The 16,685-nt window shown below is 41.6% G+C and overlaps 1 protein-coding gene across 5 annotated transcripts in view; it reads right to left on the bottom strand.

Moving 5' to 3' along the window:
- The window catches only part of INTS6L (integrator complex subunit 6 like), a 50,602-nt gene extending 34,436 nt beyond the window's left edge, over positions 1–16,166 (bottom strand). For 4 of the 5 annotated variants that reach the window (XM_006219509.4, XM_031671306.2, XM_006219510.3 and 1 more), the window contains exons 1-2: positions 15,660–16,134; positions 15,441–15,518 (exon numbers count right to left, since the gene is read on the bottom strand). In XM_006219509.4, the coding sequence (XP_006219571.1) occupies positions 15,441–15,518; positions 15,660–15,770 (189 nt within the window). In that variant the 5' untranslated portion in view covers positions 15,771–16,134. The other variant, XM_072955977.1, reaches the window with a different exon arrangement.
- Positions 16,167–16,685: the final 519 nt, after the last annotated feature.

Raw genomic sequence — 16,685 nt, 5'->3', positions numbered from 1 at the left:
AGAAAATAACATGTTTCCTTCTCCTTGACAAGGCCTTTTATTTTGTATTAAAGGAAATGAAATCAGCTTGGTAATATTGGCCCTTCATAAACCCATACAGAGGGCTATCCTAAACCTTGGGCTCTTCTTCTAGGTGGTTACAAATGAGATGATTAACAGATTTGAATATTTTCCCAGATGTTGCAAGTTAAAGCCAGAGTCTAAATTTAGCCAGGCCATCATTTCTCTCATTGAAAGATAAACTATTTCCCTTTTTCCATCTGCTCTCCACAAGTTTGGGAGAAACTTGCTCTGCAACAACCCAGACAATCTGAATAAATCAATTTCAACAGCATTTTTCAGCCAATTTAACCTTCTTCTCCAATTTAACATTCTATCATCTTTGTCATCACAAACTGTTTTTATGTTGGTAAACTGACCAGTGTGACCAGTGGGACCAGTGGGACATGAAAAATAAGAAGCCCTGCTTTTCCAATCAACTCTGTCTCCTGAGAAGACAAATGACTTTTCCCTTGGTCTTTGCCCTTAGCCTTATATGGAATATTTGTACTGGTTAAAAGTTTTCAACTTCAAGAATTTTCTTTTCACAACTAAATGGACTCCAGTTCTGATAAATATAAGACAAAGTTTACTTGCCCTCTTATGTAAACAGAACACTGTAACAGCTGAACACTTTAGTATGTTCAAATGTTTTTTTTTCAATTGTGTTTACAGCTAGTGCACCTATAAAGGAGGTTGTTAAAATTGTGAAATGCACATTAGGAAGATGCTGTATCATTGAAAGAATAGAAGTGTCTTGCTTCTTGTATCACCTTTTAAAACTCTCTTCTTGTGCTATATTTTCCAAGCCAATATTGAGACAGTTTTTTTGCCTTAATACTCTAGCAATTCAGCCTGATTTCACTTTTTTTGTGACTTTCTCACTTGACTCAAGGTACTGATACACTTCTAGGTTCAAAGGAAACATTCTATTATTCTGGGTTTTATGGGTACGAAGATAGCTTTTTCTAATAAAATTACTTGTTTTAAGACTATCCAGTTCTCTTAGATTCCTTTTTTCAAAGTTACTTTCCCAGGGGCACTTCTTAGTGTCCTGAACTTGTTAAGATGCTCAAAGTCCATTTTATTTGATTACATCAGCTCTCTCTCAGAGAACTCTGAATTCTATCATTCTGTGGTTTGGTCCACCAATTTTCATTCACAAGCTCCAGGAAATACTACCAGCCAAGACACAAAAGAAATGTAGCTTACTTGAGTCTTCTACTTTTTAAAAAAAGTTCTTAGAAATTGACCCCCATTATATTGCAGAAACTTATTTGACAGTTTGTAGCCCACTGAACTATTTCTTCAGTGGATAGTTAAAGACTCTCATAACCACATATTTTCAAGTAAACTGGGCACAGAAATGATTCAGTTTGATTCCACCTTCCCAAAGTTTGCCATTTTGTGTTACTGGTCTCTTTAAGATACCTAGTATGAGGTTTTTTTTTTTAGAGGATTAACAATCACAAGGATTAGCCTAAAATATCTGCAAAGTTTTTTTTATGACTTTTCAATTCTTACCCCAGGGAATTAGGATAAAATTAGGAAGCAGCACACCTCTCAGAGTTCATGTGAAAGCATAAGATCAAAAGAAATTTGATCTTCACCAGAGGATGCTAACATGTAGAAACCAAATTTTCTCCTCTGTCCAAGAGCCAGTTGGACTGTTACTGAAAGAAAAATACCATAGAGTTGCAAAGAAATTACCAAACTCAGTCAGGTATAAATGTTACGTTTCCTCTTTCACGCCCAGTCCATTTCAACTGTGGCTATTGACCAATATCCAGTAGCAGAAAAAACCAAACCAAGTCAAACCAAACAAACAAACAAAAACTGCTATTGTGCAGATCACATGTTGAATTGTTTAGATTTGGGGTTCTGATAGGAGACATTTTTATGAACACATATACAAGATAAAAATCAACAAAAGTGGCCTTGGAAAAATACACAAGGATAGGAGTGTGACTAAGTCATCCAAACATCACAGAAGGAGTTGAGCAGAGGAGGATGGGAGGCTGGCCGTTTCTTACTTTCTAAAGATTAGATGGCATCTCTTTCCTGCAGACTAATTCTTTTTTAAAAAACTCTCTCAAAAAATGTTATGAGCTGTTTTTTACATTATAAAAGTAACGCACATTCATTGTTTAAAAATCCCAACAGAAATACAAAGTCAGTCTATCTCTTCACCAAAATCTCAGTTCCACTCTTCAGAGGTAACCATTGCTAGAAATCTGTTATGAACATTAAACTGTTGGCAGCAAATAGAAATGACTTCAATAAAATGAAGTGACATTTACCAATAAGATGGGGTAACGCACACCACTTTAACCAGTAGGTGTGCGATACAGCACATCAGCACCTACAGGAACCGCTTTCTAAAATTTAAAGTGGTTTTGATATCACCATGACCTCCACACCTGAATTATTCCATTTCCTGCCTTTTAGTTATACAATTCTCTCTGGGACTTTTTGAGAAGGAATAGTAGAAATAATCTAGTCTAATCCCTTCATTTTACAGATAAGAAAACTGACACCTTAAAAGGCTAAGTGACTTGCCCAGGGTCATGTGTCCATCTAATCAGTTGCAGAATGTGGCTAAGAACCCTGGTCTCCACCTCCCAGTCCAGCACTCCTCACAGAGGGGCTAAAGAAATACAACTTGCTAGACTCACCTGACCGTGGATGGTGTGATCTACCAGACAGGCTTCACTGTGACCACTTTTTAAAACCTAATTTTTATTAAAGTACCTAGGAATACTAGGTACTTTAAGTTGATTTCTAACATATAGCTCAAAACCATCACTATGAAATGGAGTTTACAGTGTCTACATGCACATAGGTAAGCTTTTAAGAAAAATGAAGCACTTTGCTCCAAACTTCTTCCCCATTCTCCTACAAGAAATACTGCAGGACGGACCCCAACTTTCCAATGTCACGGCTGTATTAAAGGCTAGATAATTCTCCCTAGAATCCTACTGTCTACTGTCTAGTTACTCTGGCTTCCTTCCACAGAGACACACGCAGAGACTGGGGCTTCTGATTAAACAGCAGGGCTTCCAGGCAACTCAAGGCCAATTTAAACCAAAACATCTTGCTCTAGTTCAGGCTAATCAACCACTAAAGGTCAGACTCCAGTCCCCCTCCCCTTCCTTCTGCAATTTCTCAACATTATAATAGCATTTAAAGCAACTTCTGTCACATCCTCCCCCTTAAGTCCCACCCTTACTGGCATGCTTTCAGTTCATTTTCTCTCCTCCCCCGGGCCTCCAGCTCCCCTGGCTCTGGTTAACTGAAGTTCTAAGGGAATGGGGATGTTCATCGGGAATGGGGATGTTCATCAGGAATGGGGAGACAAACTCAGGGAACGGAAGAGAGAGGTCTGGCTGGAGTGCAGGGCTTCTGTGGGGAACGGATGGGAAAGACCCTTATGCAGACACATGGAGCAGAGCCTAGAGAGCTCAGAATGGCAGGCTGAGCAATTCTGACTTGATTCCACGAGTGCTAGGGTGTCTTTGAAGGCTTGTGGAGTGATAGGATGAAACCAGCTTTTTTAGAAAGTTAGCACTTGCTGGGGTAGAGAGCAGGAATTTGGTAGGACTTGAGAGACTATGTAAGAAGGTTGTTATAGTGGCCAAAGCATGAAAGTCAGCAGCTGGACTGAGGCAGCAGAGATTGAGTTGGAGGAACATATGTAAGGGGCATTTCAAAGGGACAGACCTTAGAAGAAGATGGAAGTACATGATTAAAGCTGAATAATGTCCATCTTGCAATCCTGGGTAACTGAAAGATGGGGAATATGAAAGAGGGGATAGGTTTTCGAGCCATAAGGACGTGCCATAATTGACGTGCTATGAGCTAATGGCAAGCTAGACAGGCAAGTGTAGATGTCCCGTAGTCAGCTAGAGATGCCTGGGTGAGAAGCTAAAGATGGAGAATAGAGAAGGAATATGTGGAACCATGAATGAGGTAGGACGCATTCACCATGGAAAAGAATTAGGAAGACAGGGAAAGGATTATCAGAGAGAGGGGTGAAGAAACAGAATACAGGGGGTGGTAAGTTTCTTGAAGGAAAGACCATTAACAGTTTCAAATATAAGCAAGGACAAAAAGAATAAACATTAGTAAATTAGCCCAAGTAGCTATATAGTAAATCCTAAGACCTTAATCCACTATATTTACTTTCCTCAATAGTACCACTCCCTACTTGCACAAACAAATGTTTTGAGTTTTTTGTTCAATGACAGTCAAGTCCAGAGTCTGGCTCTTAGTACTAAGTTTACTGAACTAGTCGACCTACAGGGCATGATATAACTAACGAAAGAGCAAGTGCCATTAATCAGGCAAATATAGTTTAAGATACAGGAGTGTACTTTTTCTGTGGACATCTGGCACATCAGCACAAAAGTCTTCACGTAACTTTTCTCTGGTTAAGACCCAAGTGGCTGAGTTGGTAACACCTCCCATTCTCTGAAATTCTCATCCCTTACCAAGCTAACTAAGCAGGAAGAAATAAAAAGCTATCTGGTTACGGCAGGGGTGTGGCTTGAGGAGAATGGGGGATCTGGATGAAATGAAGACTATACCATTAGATGAGGCACCATTAGATCAGGCAGAGGCTGATAAAAAAAACTCGGCGAAAGCGATATGGTACATTTAGGCCTTTTACAAAACCACTTCTGCCTCTCCCACAGGTTGTGGATAAAAAGAAACTAAATGGTGGGGGAGGGTATAGCTCAGTGGTAGAGCATATGCTTAGCATGCAGGAGGTTCTGGGTTCAATACTCAGTACCTCCGTTTAAAAAATGAATTAAAATTTTTTAAAAAAGAAACTAAATGGCTACTGTGGAGTACACTGAATGTCTTTTTTTCCCTACAAGAAAAACATTTACCAGGAAATTGATGAAGTGAAGATAACATATCAGTTTCTGGAGACCACTAGGTAGCCAAAGACCACCCTGTTGCTTTTTCAAGCCCACCATTCTTCCTACAGGGCCTTCTCAGCCTCGGCCATGGTCCTCAGCCTCTACTCCCCCCAACACACAGACAATAGTCTATCTCAAGCTCTGTCAACTGAGACTTCCAACAACTCCACATCTTTCCCTGAGTAGGGGCATAACTGTGGGACATCAAAGACCAAAGTGCTGCACAAACAATACACCATGATATTCACCTGAAAAAAGTCAGAGAAATAATAAAAATGGTAACACAAGAAGTAATAATTTTCTTTCATTGAGTGCTTGCTCTAGTACCAAACAGTTATATCAAAAGCAACTTTAAATACTAGCATAATTATTAATAGATAATTTGCTGTAAAAACATGATTCCAGGACATATATCATAATGAGAAAAGACAACTGAGAAGTTATTAAAAAGAATGTCCTACCATGATTGATAGGAAAAGTAAAGCAGCTCATTACTTAAGACTCTGGAAATAGAGACAGACCTGGGTTACTCTTCAGTCGTGTTACTTAACCTCTCTGGGCCCCAGTTTCCTTATCTGTTAAGTGGGGATGAGTTGGTTGCGAAGATAAATGAAACAGGCACTGTACATTCATTGGCACATTGCCCTGTACATAAGCATTACTCAATAAATGTCAGCTGCTATTATTAGAAAGCTATTATATTATTGTTCATTATTGTAAGGAAGTAGATATGTCAAATCACATCTGTAAAATCCAGATAACACCTTTGACTACAAGACAGGTTTTAGGAGGATCCAAAACTAGGCTATAAAATGGTTCCACATCGCACACATGCTATTCATCAGCACATCCGTACTTCCAGCCAGCCTCAGAATTAGACACTGGCATTTATTCCTTAAATGGGAGCCATTACAGTAACAAAAAATAACATCGCCAGTCCTGTAATCTCCCTTAGGAGGACTGAGCTTAGAGAAAGTTATAATCATGGGAGCCTTCCCATGGCTTCTCTTGGACCTCCCCCCTCCTTTTAATGCTACTGATGACTTCCCATGATATAAGACAAGGGCTTTGCTAGGGAACCTCAAGAAAGCCTTCAATAAGAGCAGTGACACAAACCCCTCTTTGTTTCTTAGGTTTTACACGATGCCAAGTTAAAGAATTTATCCTTTATCCTACTTTTCTGGATGAATACTGTTCCTGGGAATTCTTGGGCCAAGTAGCCATGTAAATCTAATAAGGGATATGTTACATATTTCTAATAACACTAATAAGGGATATGTTACATATTTCTAATAACACTAAATGCATAGAATATTTTGTGCCACTGGTGAGCATGTTACAAACAGAATTCTAAATTACTGTAGTTACATTAGGAGTTCACATATATATTCTTTTGTACTTAGCCCAGGAAAAAAACTTCTAACCCAACCAGTTGGATCACCAACTGCATCCAAAAGTCAAAGCAACCAAACTGGCTTTCAATGCAAACAAGAACAGGATGCTTTCATATTTTTGCCTCAGGGCCAAGGGTTATCAACCCATCAACTCTGAACTGTATGATAACCTTTCATGCACAAATGACTCCATTATGGTGGTGTTCATTTTAAACAGAACCTTTGAGAGAGAGGACCCTCCTTCAGAAACAATCTCTAGGATATGAACATCCTAAACATCTTAAGAAAAAATATAAGCTGACACTGCTATCTAATAGAAATATAGTGCAAGGCACATATGTAATTTTATATATTCAAATAGCCACATTGAAAATAGAAGCAAGTGAGAATAATTATTTAATTTAACCTAATATATCAAAAATTATTTAAACTTGTAATCAACATAAAAACTGTTGAGATATTTTATACTTTTGTACTAAGTCTTCAAAATCCAGTGGTTAATTTACACTTAAATCACATCTTAATTCAAACGAGCCACCTTTTCAAGGGCTCAATAACCACCCGTGGCTAGAGGATGCTGTACTGAACAGTGCAAATACAGCCAACTTGAAATATGAATGACTGGTAAATTTGAAGAGCCATGCATACCCTCACTGCCACCTCAGCCCTTCACCCTCCTTGCTGGAGCTCTTATAGTGTCCCCACTCGTCTCTGAGACCACTAGTTCACCTGGAGTTGTGAGGAAGAAGGGGGGAAAGGATGTGTTTTTAACAAATCACCTTGGAAACCCTAATCTATTTCCCAGTGGAAACAATAGCAAACACAATAGTTCTATGGCTAAGTGACATTAAGGGTTAAATAGGCTTTCCTGGGGAGGAAAGTCTGGGAACCTAATCACCATTTAGAACATTGTATCCAGGAGATAGGGTGTTCCAAGCTTGCAATAGGCACACAATGGGACTGCCTGGATCTCTCATTTACACTCTCAGTAAAAGGGGACGGGAAGCCATGTTTACAAAGAGTTTTTCGTTTAAGTACTTGACTTAAACCAGTTGGTTCCCTTCTTCATCCCTGTCCTCCCTCCCCTCATACAAAGGGTCCTTCAATCCTGCCCTTCTCTGGAAAGCACATTTCTCCCTGAGATGTGCAACAGCTGCTTCGTTGGAACACTCTGAAACTGAGAACCCTGTCTTCTGAGCAGCTCTAGTTATCTTCCTGAACCAAAGACAAACTGAAAAGGACAATATTTGCCCTTTTCCTTACGTGTGCCCTGCCCTTCTGCCATCTCTCCTACCCCTCATCGCAACCTCAAGGTCAAAAGTTCTCAAGTGGCCAGAACTCAGGCAAAACTGGGCAATTTCAACTACATATTTTCAGCTTCCCCCACCTTTTATTATTCCCTTTCCCCAGCCCACCTCAACATATGCTTCTGCCTACTAACCAAATAAGCATACAGACCACAAGCCTCACCCTATCCCTCTGCAAATCCGCCTCCTGGCTCTTCATCCCAGGAGAAAGGCACAAACTCTGGCTTGTCCGTTTCAAAGCCCTTTTGTGATTCAGTCCCAACTAGTTGCAATTGTGACTGGATAAACTGAATTGTCACTGTGTCCTATCCATCCTCCCTCCCTCCCCTCCAGTCCGTTGGTTAAGAGTCCACTGTTCTTGACAGATCCCATAGCTTAATCCACATTCTCCATCTCATCTTTTTCCAATGACTACTCTCAAGACCCTTGATGACTAGGACCATATCTTTTACTATTCCAATCTCCCCTTGGGCCAAGTCTTTCTTGGAATCACCTTAGGCCCCTTATAATGAAGCCAGGTCCACAGAGGGTGCTCAATGAACATATGGTACATTGAAAGCCTATATTGCAGTAGTTGCAAGCCACTGTCAGACTTATCTTCCAGAAACACTATTTTGGTCATATCACTACCATGGTGATAAAAGTCAGATCAACAGCTACCTTCAGGGGAGGAAGAAGGGATTGCGGGAAGAAGCAAGAGGCATTTTCTGGGTTGATGAAAATGTTCTGTATCTTAGTCTGGGGTGGTGGTTACATTAATATATAAAGATATGAAAATGCCTCAAGTTGTTAAGATGGTTGTATTTTACAATGTATAGGTTATACTTCAACAAAAGAAAGGGAACACATATACTTTGGTCTTGTAAAAATACAGTTCTACCATGTTATAAACCTGAACCTAAGTGAAAACGCTAGCTGTAACAAACATTAAACACATCAAATTGTTAAAGTGACCATCTTCTGGGGAAGAGCAGTGGAAATGGGAGAGAGGAGGGAGAACTGGATCACTTACACACTTCCATAATGCTTGAGTAGCTACTAAAATCTAGGTACTCTCTTAGGTACTTGGCATATAAATGTGGAGTCCTTAAAGAGCTCACGCTGGGGAGGCTTACATGAACACTGCTAATCACCATATAACATACTAATTGCTAGACTTAAAGTCTGGACAAAGTGTTAAGGGGGTCACAGTGGGAGTTGTTGCACTGTTTGGAGTAGGGGTGGGCAGAAGGGCAGGATGACTGTTGAGAATATAGAATGAAGAGTTGAGGCACATCAGGCTAACCTGTGAGTGTGTCCCAGGCAGGGGGAACAACATATGTAACGGCACAGAAGCAAGAGGCATAGTGAGTTTGGAGACAATGGGCTAAGTTCTTACTGTGGCTGGAACCTGAGGTCCAGGAGAAGAGAATGGAATGACGTCAGAAAGACCAGGCTAAGGAGGTTGGAGTTAATTCTGAAATACAATGCAGAGGCATTGAAGAATTTGTAGTAGGGGAATGCTTTTTTTTTTTACTTTATCTTATTTTAAGAATAATCAGTCTAGTGGCAATGAGGGTAAAGAGTCAGTGGAGAGCAAGACCAGAATTAGGGAGACCATCTGGGTGGCTGCTGTAACAGTGGTCCGGCTGAGGGATGATGAAAGTTGAAACAAAGGAGGAGCAAGTAAGAATTAATGGATACAAGAGAGGTTTAGGATACAGAACACACAGGACTCCATAACTTTGTCAGAACTCCCTCCAGTCATCTCCCAGCTGGTGTCTAATCTGAACATAGCACTTACCCCCTTGCCCAGAGATTTAGTCTTCTACCAATAACTCTCCCCTTTTTCTTCCTTTCCTTTCTCTCTTTCTTCCTTTCCCTTTCTTTCTTTCTTTCTTTCTTTCTTTCTTTCTTTCTTTCTTTCTTTCTTTCTTTCTTTTTCTGTCTTTCTTTCTTTCTTTCTTTCTTTCTTTCTTTCTTTCTTTCTTTTTCTTTCTTTCTTTCTCTTTCTTTCTTTATCCCTTCCTTCCTCCCTCCCTCTCTCTTTTTCTCTTTCTTTCTTTCTTTCTTTCTTCTTTCTTTCCTTCTTTCTTTCCTTCCTTCCTTCCTTCCTTTCTTTCAACGAGGAATATTTTATTCACTGCAAAACAACACAACAAACAAACAAAAGTGCAGATATATGAAAGGTTATCTGCATAAGCTTTCACTAAAGTTCTAATTCCTCCATCTTCTACTCTTATATAAAGGAAGAGTTATCAGTCAGAGTATCTCATTCCTAAAATTCTTTTCAGTAAACTATATTTAATTCATAGGTTGGATGAAAGTCTGCAAGCATTTACTTTTTATATGTCTATGTATAATTGATATATAACATTGTATTAGTTTCAGGTGTTCAACATAATGATCTGATAGTTGTATGTAGTGCAAAAATCACCACAATAAGTCTGGTTAACATCCATCGCCATACAAAGTTACATTTTTTTCTTTTTTCTTATGATGAGAACTTTTAAGATTTACTCTCTTAGAAACTTTCAAATATAAAATGTAGTTTTATTAACTATGGTCACAATGCTGTACATTATACCCCATAGCTTGTTTTATACCTGGAGGTTTCTACCTTTGAACCCCCTTCACCCACTTTGATCACCCTCCAACCCCACCTCTGTCTACCACCAATCTGTTCTCTGTATCTATGAGCTTGTTTTGTTTTTGCTTTGTTTTATATTAGATTCCACATATAAGTGAGATCATTGTCTTTCTCTATCTGACTTGTTTCACTTGGCATAGTGCCCTCAAGGTCCATCCATGTCATCACAAATAGCAAGATTTCCTTCTTTTTTATAAGTGAATAATATTCCATTGTATGTACACATCACATTTTCTTTATCCATTTATACATCAATGGACACTTAGGTTGTTTCCTTATCTTGGCCATTGTAAATATGCTGCAATAAACATGAGGGTGCATATATCTTTTCAAGTTAGTGTTTTCATTTCTTTCAGATAAATACCTGGAGGTGTAGTTGCTGGATCGTATGTTAGTTCTATTTTTAATTTTTTGAGGAAACTTCGTGCTGTTTTCCATAGTGGCTGCACCAATTTACTTTCCCACCAACAGTGCACGTGGGTTCCCTTTTCTCCATATCCTCACCAACTCTTCTTTTTGTTGTCTTTTTGACAACATTTGTTCTAACAGGCCTGGGGTGATATCTTACTGTGGTTTTATTTGCGTTTCCCTGATGATTAGTACTGCTGAGCATCTTTTCGTGTACATGTTGTCCGTCTCTATATCTTCTTTGAAAAAAAATGTCTATTCAGATCCTCTGGCCATTTTTAAAATGAGATTGCTTGGGTTTTTTGCTATTGAGTTATATGAGTTCTTTATATATTTTGGCTATTAACCCCTCATCAGATATATAATTTGCAAAGATTTTCTCCCATTCAGCAGGTTGCCTTTTCATTCTGTTGATGATTTCTTACCCCCTATTTATTTTGAAATAACTATCATCACATGCTTCAAATGGCCAGTGAGGAAGGTGAAAAGGAAGCAAGATCAGGGGAGAAACAATGAATCATAAAAGTCAATGTACCACCTTTGTGGCATTTTGAGTTTTCAACACACCTGCCATTGCCTCAAACCTGACACAGTTCTCACAGACCATGCTGCTACTGTTTGACCCAAAAGCACTTCCCTGTCTTCCAATCACAATGAAAGGCTCCCCTAAAAGTCCACTCCTTTTCCAGGTAAGACCCATAAAATATACTAATGGGCATATGAAAAATTAAGCCTTAGTTAAAATGCCAATAAATGCTTGGAACACAGATCATTTTTAAAAAGCACAGTTTCCTTCCTAAATCTGTAAGCCAAAATGCTGTCTTTTGCTGATACGTGTTGACAAAGGCATGCAGATACCAGTAAGCAAGGCTGCCTACAGGATGTGAAAAAGCATCTCTCAAGGGAAATTTTTCAAATGCTCTCTGTTTCAAATTACAGACTTGGGATATTTCTTTGAAACATCTCTTCCTAGTTGTAAAAAACAAAAACCCACCAAACTTCTGTCCACGATGTTTACATGTGTCTCAGCTATTTCTAGAAAAATGACTCATTTTTATGTTTTTTTAAAAAAGCATTTCCTTCAGTAAAAAGGCAATCAATTTAAGAAAGTAGCTTCAAATATCAAACTATTTTGAACTTATATTATTATGTGCTCCAGGCTCATGGCTCACTTTCTTCTTGGTGCCTTCAGTTTGTTCAGAGTTAGTAGTAGTGAAAAGCTTACCTCTGCTATTCACTGAATAAAAGGAAATTATGACTCATAGCAAAACAAAACATACAAGACAGCAGAACCTCAGCCAAAGCTATTAAGAATCATTATACAAAAAAAAAAAACCATCCACCCCACTTTTAAAATCATGTATTAGTTTTACAAGGACACACTGGAAATTTTAAAATATTAAACAGCTTCATCCTAGCTGTGTACACTAAAGACACATTGTATAAATGTAGTATTAACACTGTGACACTATGTATAAAACCTGTCTACAAAGCCACACTTGAAGCAGACGTAGCACAAAATACTTGCATTTCATGTGCTTTTTATATGATCTCCATATCAAACTTAATTCTATCCATGCCAAGCTGACTGTAAGTAACAGGTATGACGAATTTGAAAAGCACACACAGCCATGTCCTAAGGGGTATGCAGCAAGAAGCTACTAAGTCCCGGGTGAAATACTATATTCACACACTCAATAGTATACTTTAGTGAAAAATTCCAGTCACAGTAACTTTTCACGACAAGATTTATTGTCAGAGCTTGTAAGTGGATATACTGGGAATAGTTCCACGCCTATTAGGGAAAAAAAACCTTCCAACCAAATGCACAACTCATGCCTGTTACAACACCAATAGAAGTCAATCTTCTAGTAGGAAAAAAATTTTTTTGCAGTGTTTGGAGTTGGACATAACCAAGACGTGAGAAATAAGTAAGCAGAGAAGAGATACACCCTCCAACTGGAGAGAAAATGAAAATACACTTCATGTTATTCTGCAGAAAAATAAGTTACAAATAAAACCCTATCTAACATCAGTTTGCTGAAAGTATCTCAGACTGAGGAGCTCAGTTTTAAGTAGGAGCTGAGATGCCTGCTGACAATCAAATAAAGACCTATTTGTTAATCAGTGTGACAGAAAACAGACATTTGTGGCTTCCAGCTATTAGCAAGTGAAAGATTAGACTAAATTTTAAGAAAAATTCACCAGATGTTCTAAAGTCTCAGACTTTCCAAAATGGCTAGATCCTAAAAGCAAAAGAACAAAATAGTTACCACAGGCTGCGGGGAGGGTTGGGGTGGGCCTGAGGGAGGGGCTGAAAGAGACTCAGAGAAAGAAAATGCTACCAAAATATGGCCTGTCGTTAGCAATTCAGTTATAGATAGTAAAATGACAACATCATTAGGCTCATTAAACATTTCCTAGTACATGGAGTTATTATGTAAGATTAAAATCAAAAGCCTGAATGACTTTGGAAAAGCAAAAAGGCTAAAGAAGAAAACTAAGGTTAGTAATGAAAAGTATTAGAACATCTTCTCGTACTTGCCCCGCATAAGGGAAAAAAGCAAACTGAACTTGGAAGAATGCTTTTTACTTTAGGAAAAAAATGTACAAGATGGCAAGATAAAAAGAGCTAACAAATGAAATTTCCACGAAAAACAAAACCCAACCTTTCCCCTCCGATCATAGAACTATCTGAAGCCTCTAAAATACCATGGGTAAGTTACACAGCCACTAAAAATTTTAAGTATGAAGACTATGTGGCACCCGCAATAATTTATAGGACTAAATAGGTGGGAAAGACAGAACTCAAAGTAATATGTACACTATGATTACAATGCTAGGTAAAAAAGCTGTAATGATGGTTGTCAAGAGTGGGGCCAAACTTTCCTTTTCCTTTCCAAAGATGCTGTAAATATTGCCATGAAAATTTTATAGCTCAAAAACCATTTTTAAACTACGAGTCTTGGCATCCAGGAAAACGTTGAGTTATCCCTTTAAAGAAAAAAAAAAGGCACACTGCTTTGTAGTTTATCCTTTTTACTACTTCAAATTAAGGAGGATTTCAAATGGCCACACTACAAACGGTGGGTTCTTATCTGTATTAGTACTCAAAGGGTGTAGACTTTCAGGCTTAGGATGTACAGACATCTGCTTTTCTATGTGGAAAAAATGGTCACACCCGTGTAGGAAACTGACATGTTTAAAAAGCTTATGGCATTTTTAAAGATGTCTACTTGCTTCATTTTTCTAAATAGATAAGTCAAAAACTGAAAACAAAGCATCGAAATTAGAAGGGTTTTAAGGAGAACCTACTAATCAAACTGTTAACCGAAGCTTCGAGTTACAAAAGTAAAGCCTCTGTTTGACTTTATTTCTTTAGGAAGGCTCTCTTTAGCCAACTATTCAGTTTGGTAGGTTCCATTCTTTTAAACACCTCACTCGGCTGAAACGGATTACAGCACATCCAGCGCCTCCTCGGCACTATTAGGATAATTCTGAGGAAGAGGGCCTCCTAGCAAAAGACGTCAAGGATTATGGTAATATATTTTTAAAATTTCAGTGTGCAAGCAGGACTCTTACGCAGGTTGATTTAATAGTCTGAGTTCTATTTTATCGGGCCACTGCAGGCCAAGCAGTTCTTTATCGCCTCACCATTAGGAACGTAAATTAACTACCTCACGGAGGTGAAGTCCTCCCTACATTCCTCCTGCAGGTCAGAACCCTGTGGATCAAGCCATCGAATTTGACTATTGTAACTGCGCGCAGCCAAGTCCTCTCCTTCCTTCCTTTCTTTTCCTTGGACAAATTCCTACTAACACAAACCTAATTTATGATGTAAATAGGAGGCCAGGTCCCTAAAAAGCTCTGTCCCCGCGGGTTCCGACTCGGCATCTCCCCGCCCCAGCCCGTCGCGGCTTGGGTGGAATCGCCAATGAAACGCTAACAGTAGCTAAGGTAACAGAGCCGGGTTTAACCGAACCGATTCCGGAGAAGAAGCGCAAAGAGTTTCTCCGGGTCTAGGGGTTGGAGGCTGGCTCCGCGGACGGATTTTCCATTGGGTGGGGGTGGGTTAGAGACCACAGAAGTGCAAAAGCAGTAGTCTAATCTTTGAAAGCCGGCGGCCGGCTCTGCCACGCTCTCAGCAGGAAGGGGAGGGAGGCGGGAGGAAGGCGGGGCGGTGGGTTGAAGCGGCGAAGGGCGGGGGGGAGGGGCCAGAGGAGGAGCCGGGGCTCCAGGAAAACCCGCGCGCCGAGTCCGCAGCACCTCGGGGCGGAGCCGCCGGCTCCGCCCGGCCCCTCGGCCGCCGCCGCGCGCGGTGCGCCCCGAAGGGGCGGGCCCGCCCGCAGCCTCCCTCCGGGTCTCGGCCCTCCTTCCCCTCTCCTCCCTCCCCTCCCTCCTTTCCATCTCAGCAGCGCCCTCGGTCTCCCTCTCCGGCTCATACAAAAGCAAAATGTCCGCCATCTTCCGAGGCGGCAGCGCTCGTCGCCGCCACCGGCCCGGCTCCCCTGCGCTTTCTCCCCGGGGCCGCTCCTTCCCCGGCCCCCCTCCCCGACCCCTGGCGCCGTGACTCCTCGGAAGCCCCGGAGGCACCACTCCCCCCGCCCTCGCCCCCACCCCGCCCCGCCCGCCTCGCGGGGCGACGCAGGACCGCCTTGGGAGGTGCACGGGGGCTAAGGAGCCCCCGCCGACCTGCTACCGCTTCCCGCCCGGCCCACCCCCTGGATGGCCCCTTTACCTTGATGCAGTACGGAGGTTCATCGTAGGTGACCAGCATGTACCTGTCTCCGCGGCTGGCCGGGTCCCGGGCGCGCAGCTGCGGGACGAGGGATGACGAAGGGGGCCGCGAAGGGAAGAAGGGAGGAGGGGGCGATACCAACGTTACAGAAGCACCTAAATCCACCACCACCCCCATCCCTCGGGAACTGTCCCCATCTCTCCCCTCCCCTCCCTTTACCTTCAAGAATAACTCCACAGCGCCTTTGGCAATGTCCAAATAGGAGGTGCCCAGGTCAGTGCGCTGGTTCATAGAGGCGGACGTGTCTATGAGGAACAGCAGGATGGGCATCTTCCCCCGCACCCCTAGCTCCGCTCCCCACTCTCCTGGCTCTCTTGCCCTCACTGCCGCTTACTGCCACCCGAACCCTCAACTCTCGCAGAGCCAGGGTGCAGGGAGCAAGAGGAAGAGGGGGAGACGGGACGGGACGGATGGAACTGCTCCTGGCCTCCTCCTTCTGCAGCCCCACCTCCTCTCCCTCCAAGGGAACTTGAAAGTGTGAGTGTGTGTAGCCCTCGGGGCCCTCCCCCTTCCTCTCTTCTGCCACCACTACTGCCGCCGCCGCCGCAGGGACTACTGCCCTAGCATCCGTCCACGCTCACTGAAGCGCTCGCCCCAGACTGAGAGCTGTCTCTGTTCACCGACACACAACTTCTGTCCGCTCACCTACCATGGGCACCATGTGACCAGAACCTACGCCATTGGCTGCCAATTATGTTGCATTTGCATATTCATTAGATGACAGGGCAAGGGGAGGGACTTGGGCGAACCCTGGGAGTTGAAGTTTGAACCTAGGCAGGGGGTAAGGGGAAATGTTAAGGACCCTCCTTTAAAGGACTTGGAAGCTATTAGGATACTTAGGGTGGCTTGGATGTTTTTTTCTCTTGCTCTTCGAAGACAATTCGAATGAAGAGTGAATCTGAGCAACAGTTGTGCAGAAGTACAGAAACAGATGCTTGGACAGGCTGCTCAGAAAACGCTTTGCTAGCTGCAATCGATCAGTCCTGCCAGTGGCTAAGACCAAAACATTTCAGAAGCAGCAAACTTCTTTTCCTGGCAAGACCTACTCGCATTCCTTCAGATCCCTCCCCACTCTCGGTCAGTATTTGTAAGGCGGTTGCTGGCCTTGCATTCCACGTATATCTGCTGAGAAGGGAAAGTAAAACTTAAACACGGTTACCTAAATTGGCCTTTTGTGTGCACAAG

Source organism: Vicugna pacos, chromosome X (genome assembly GCF_048564905.1).
Source record: "Vicugna pacos chromosome X, VicPac4, whole genome shotgun sequence".
NCBI classification, from domain to species: domain Eukaryota; kingdom Metazoa; phylum Chordata; class Mammalia; order Artiodactyla; family Camelidae; genus Vicugna; species Vicugna pacos.
The sequence above is the reverse complement of the archived record's forward strand: the minus strand, read 5'-3'. Positions and strand labels throughout refer to the sequence as shown.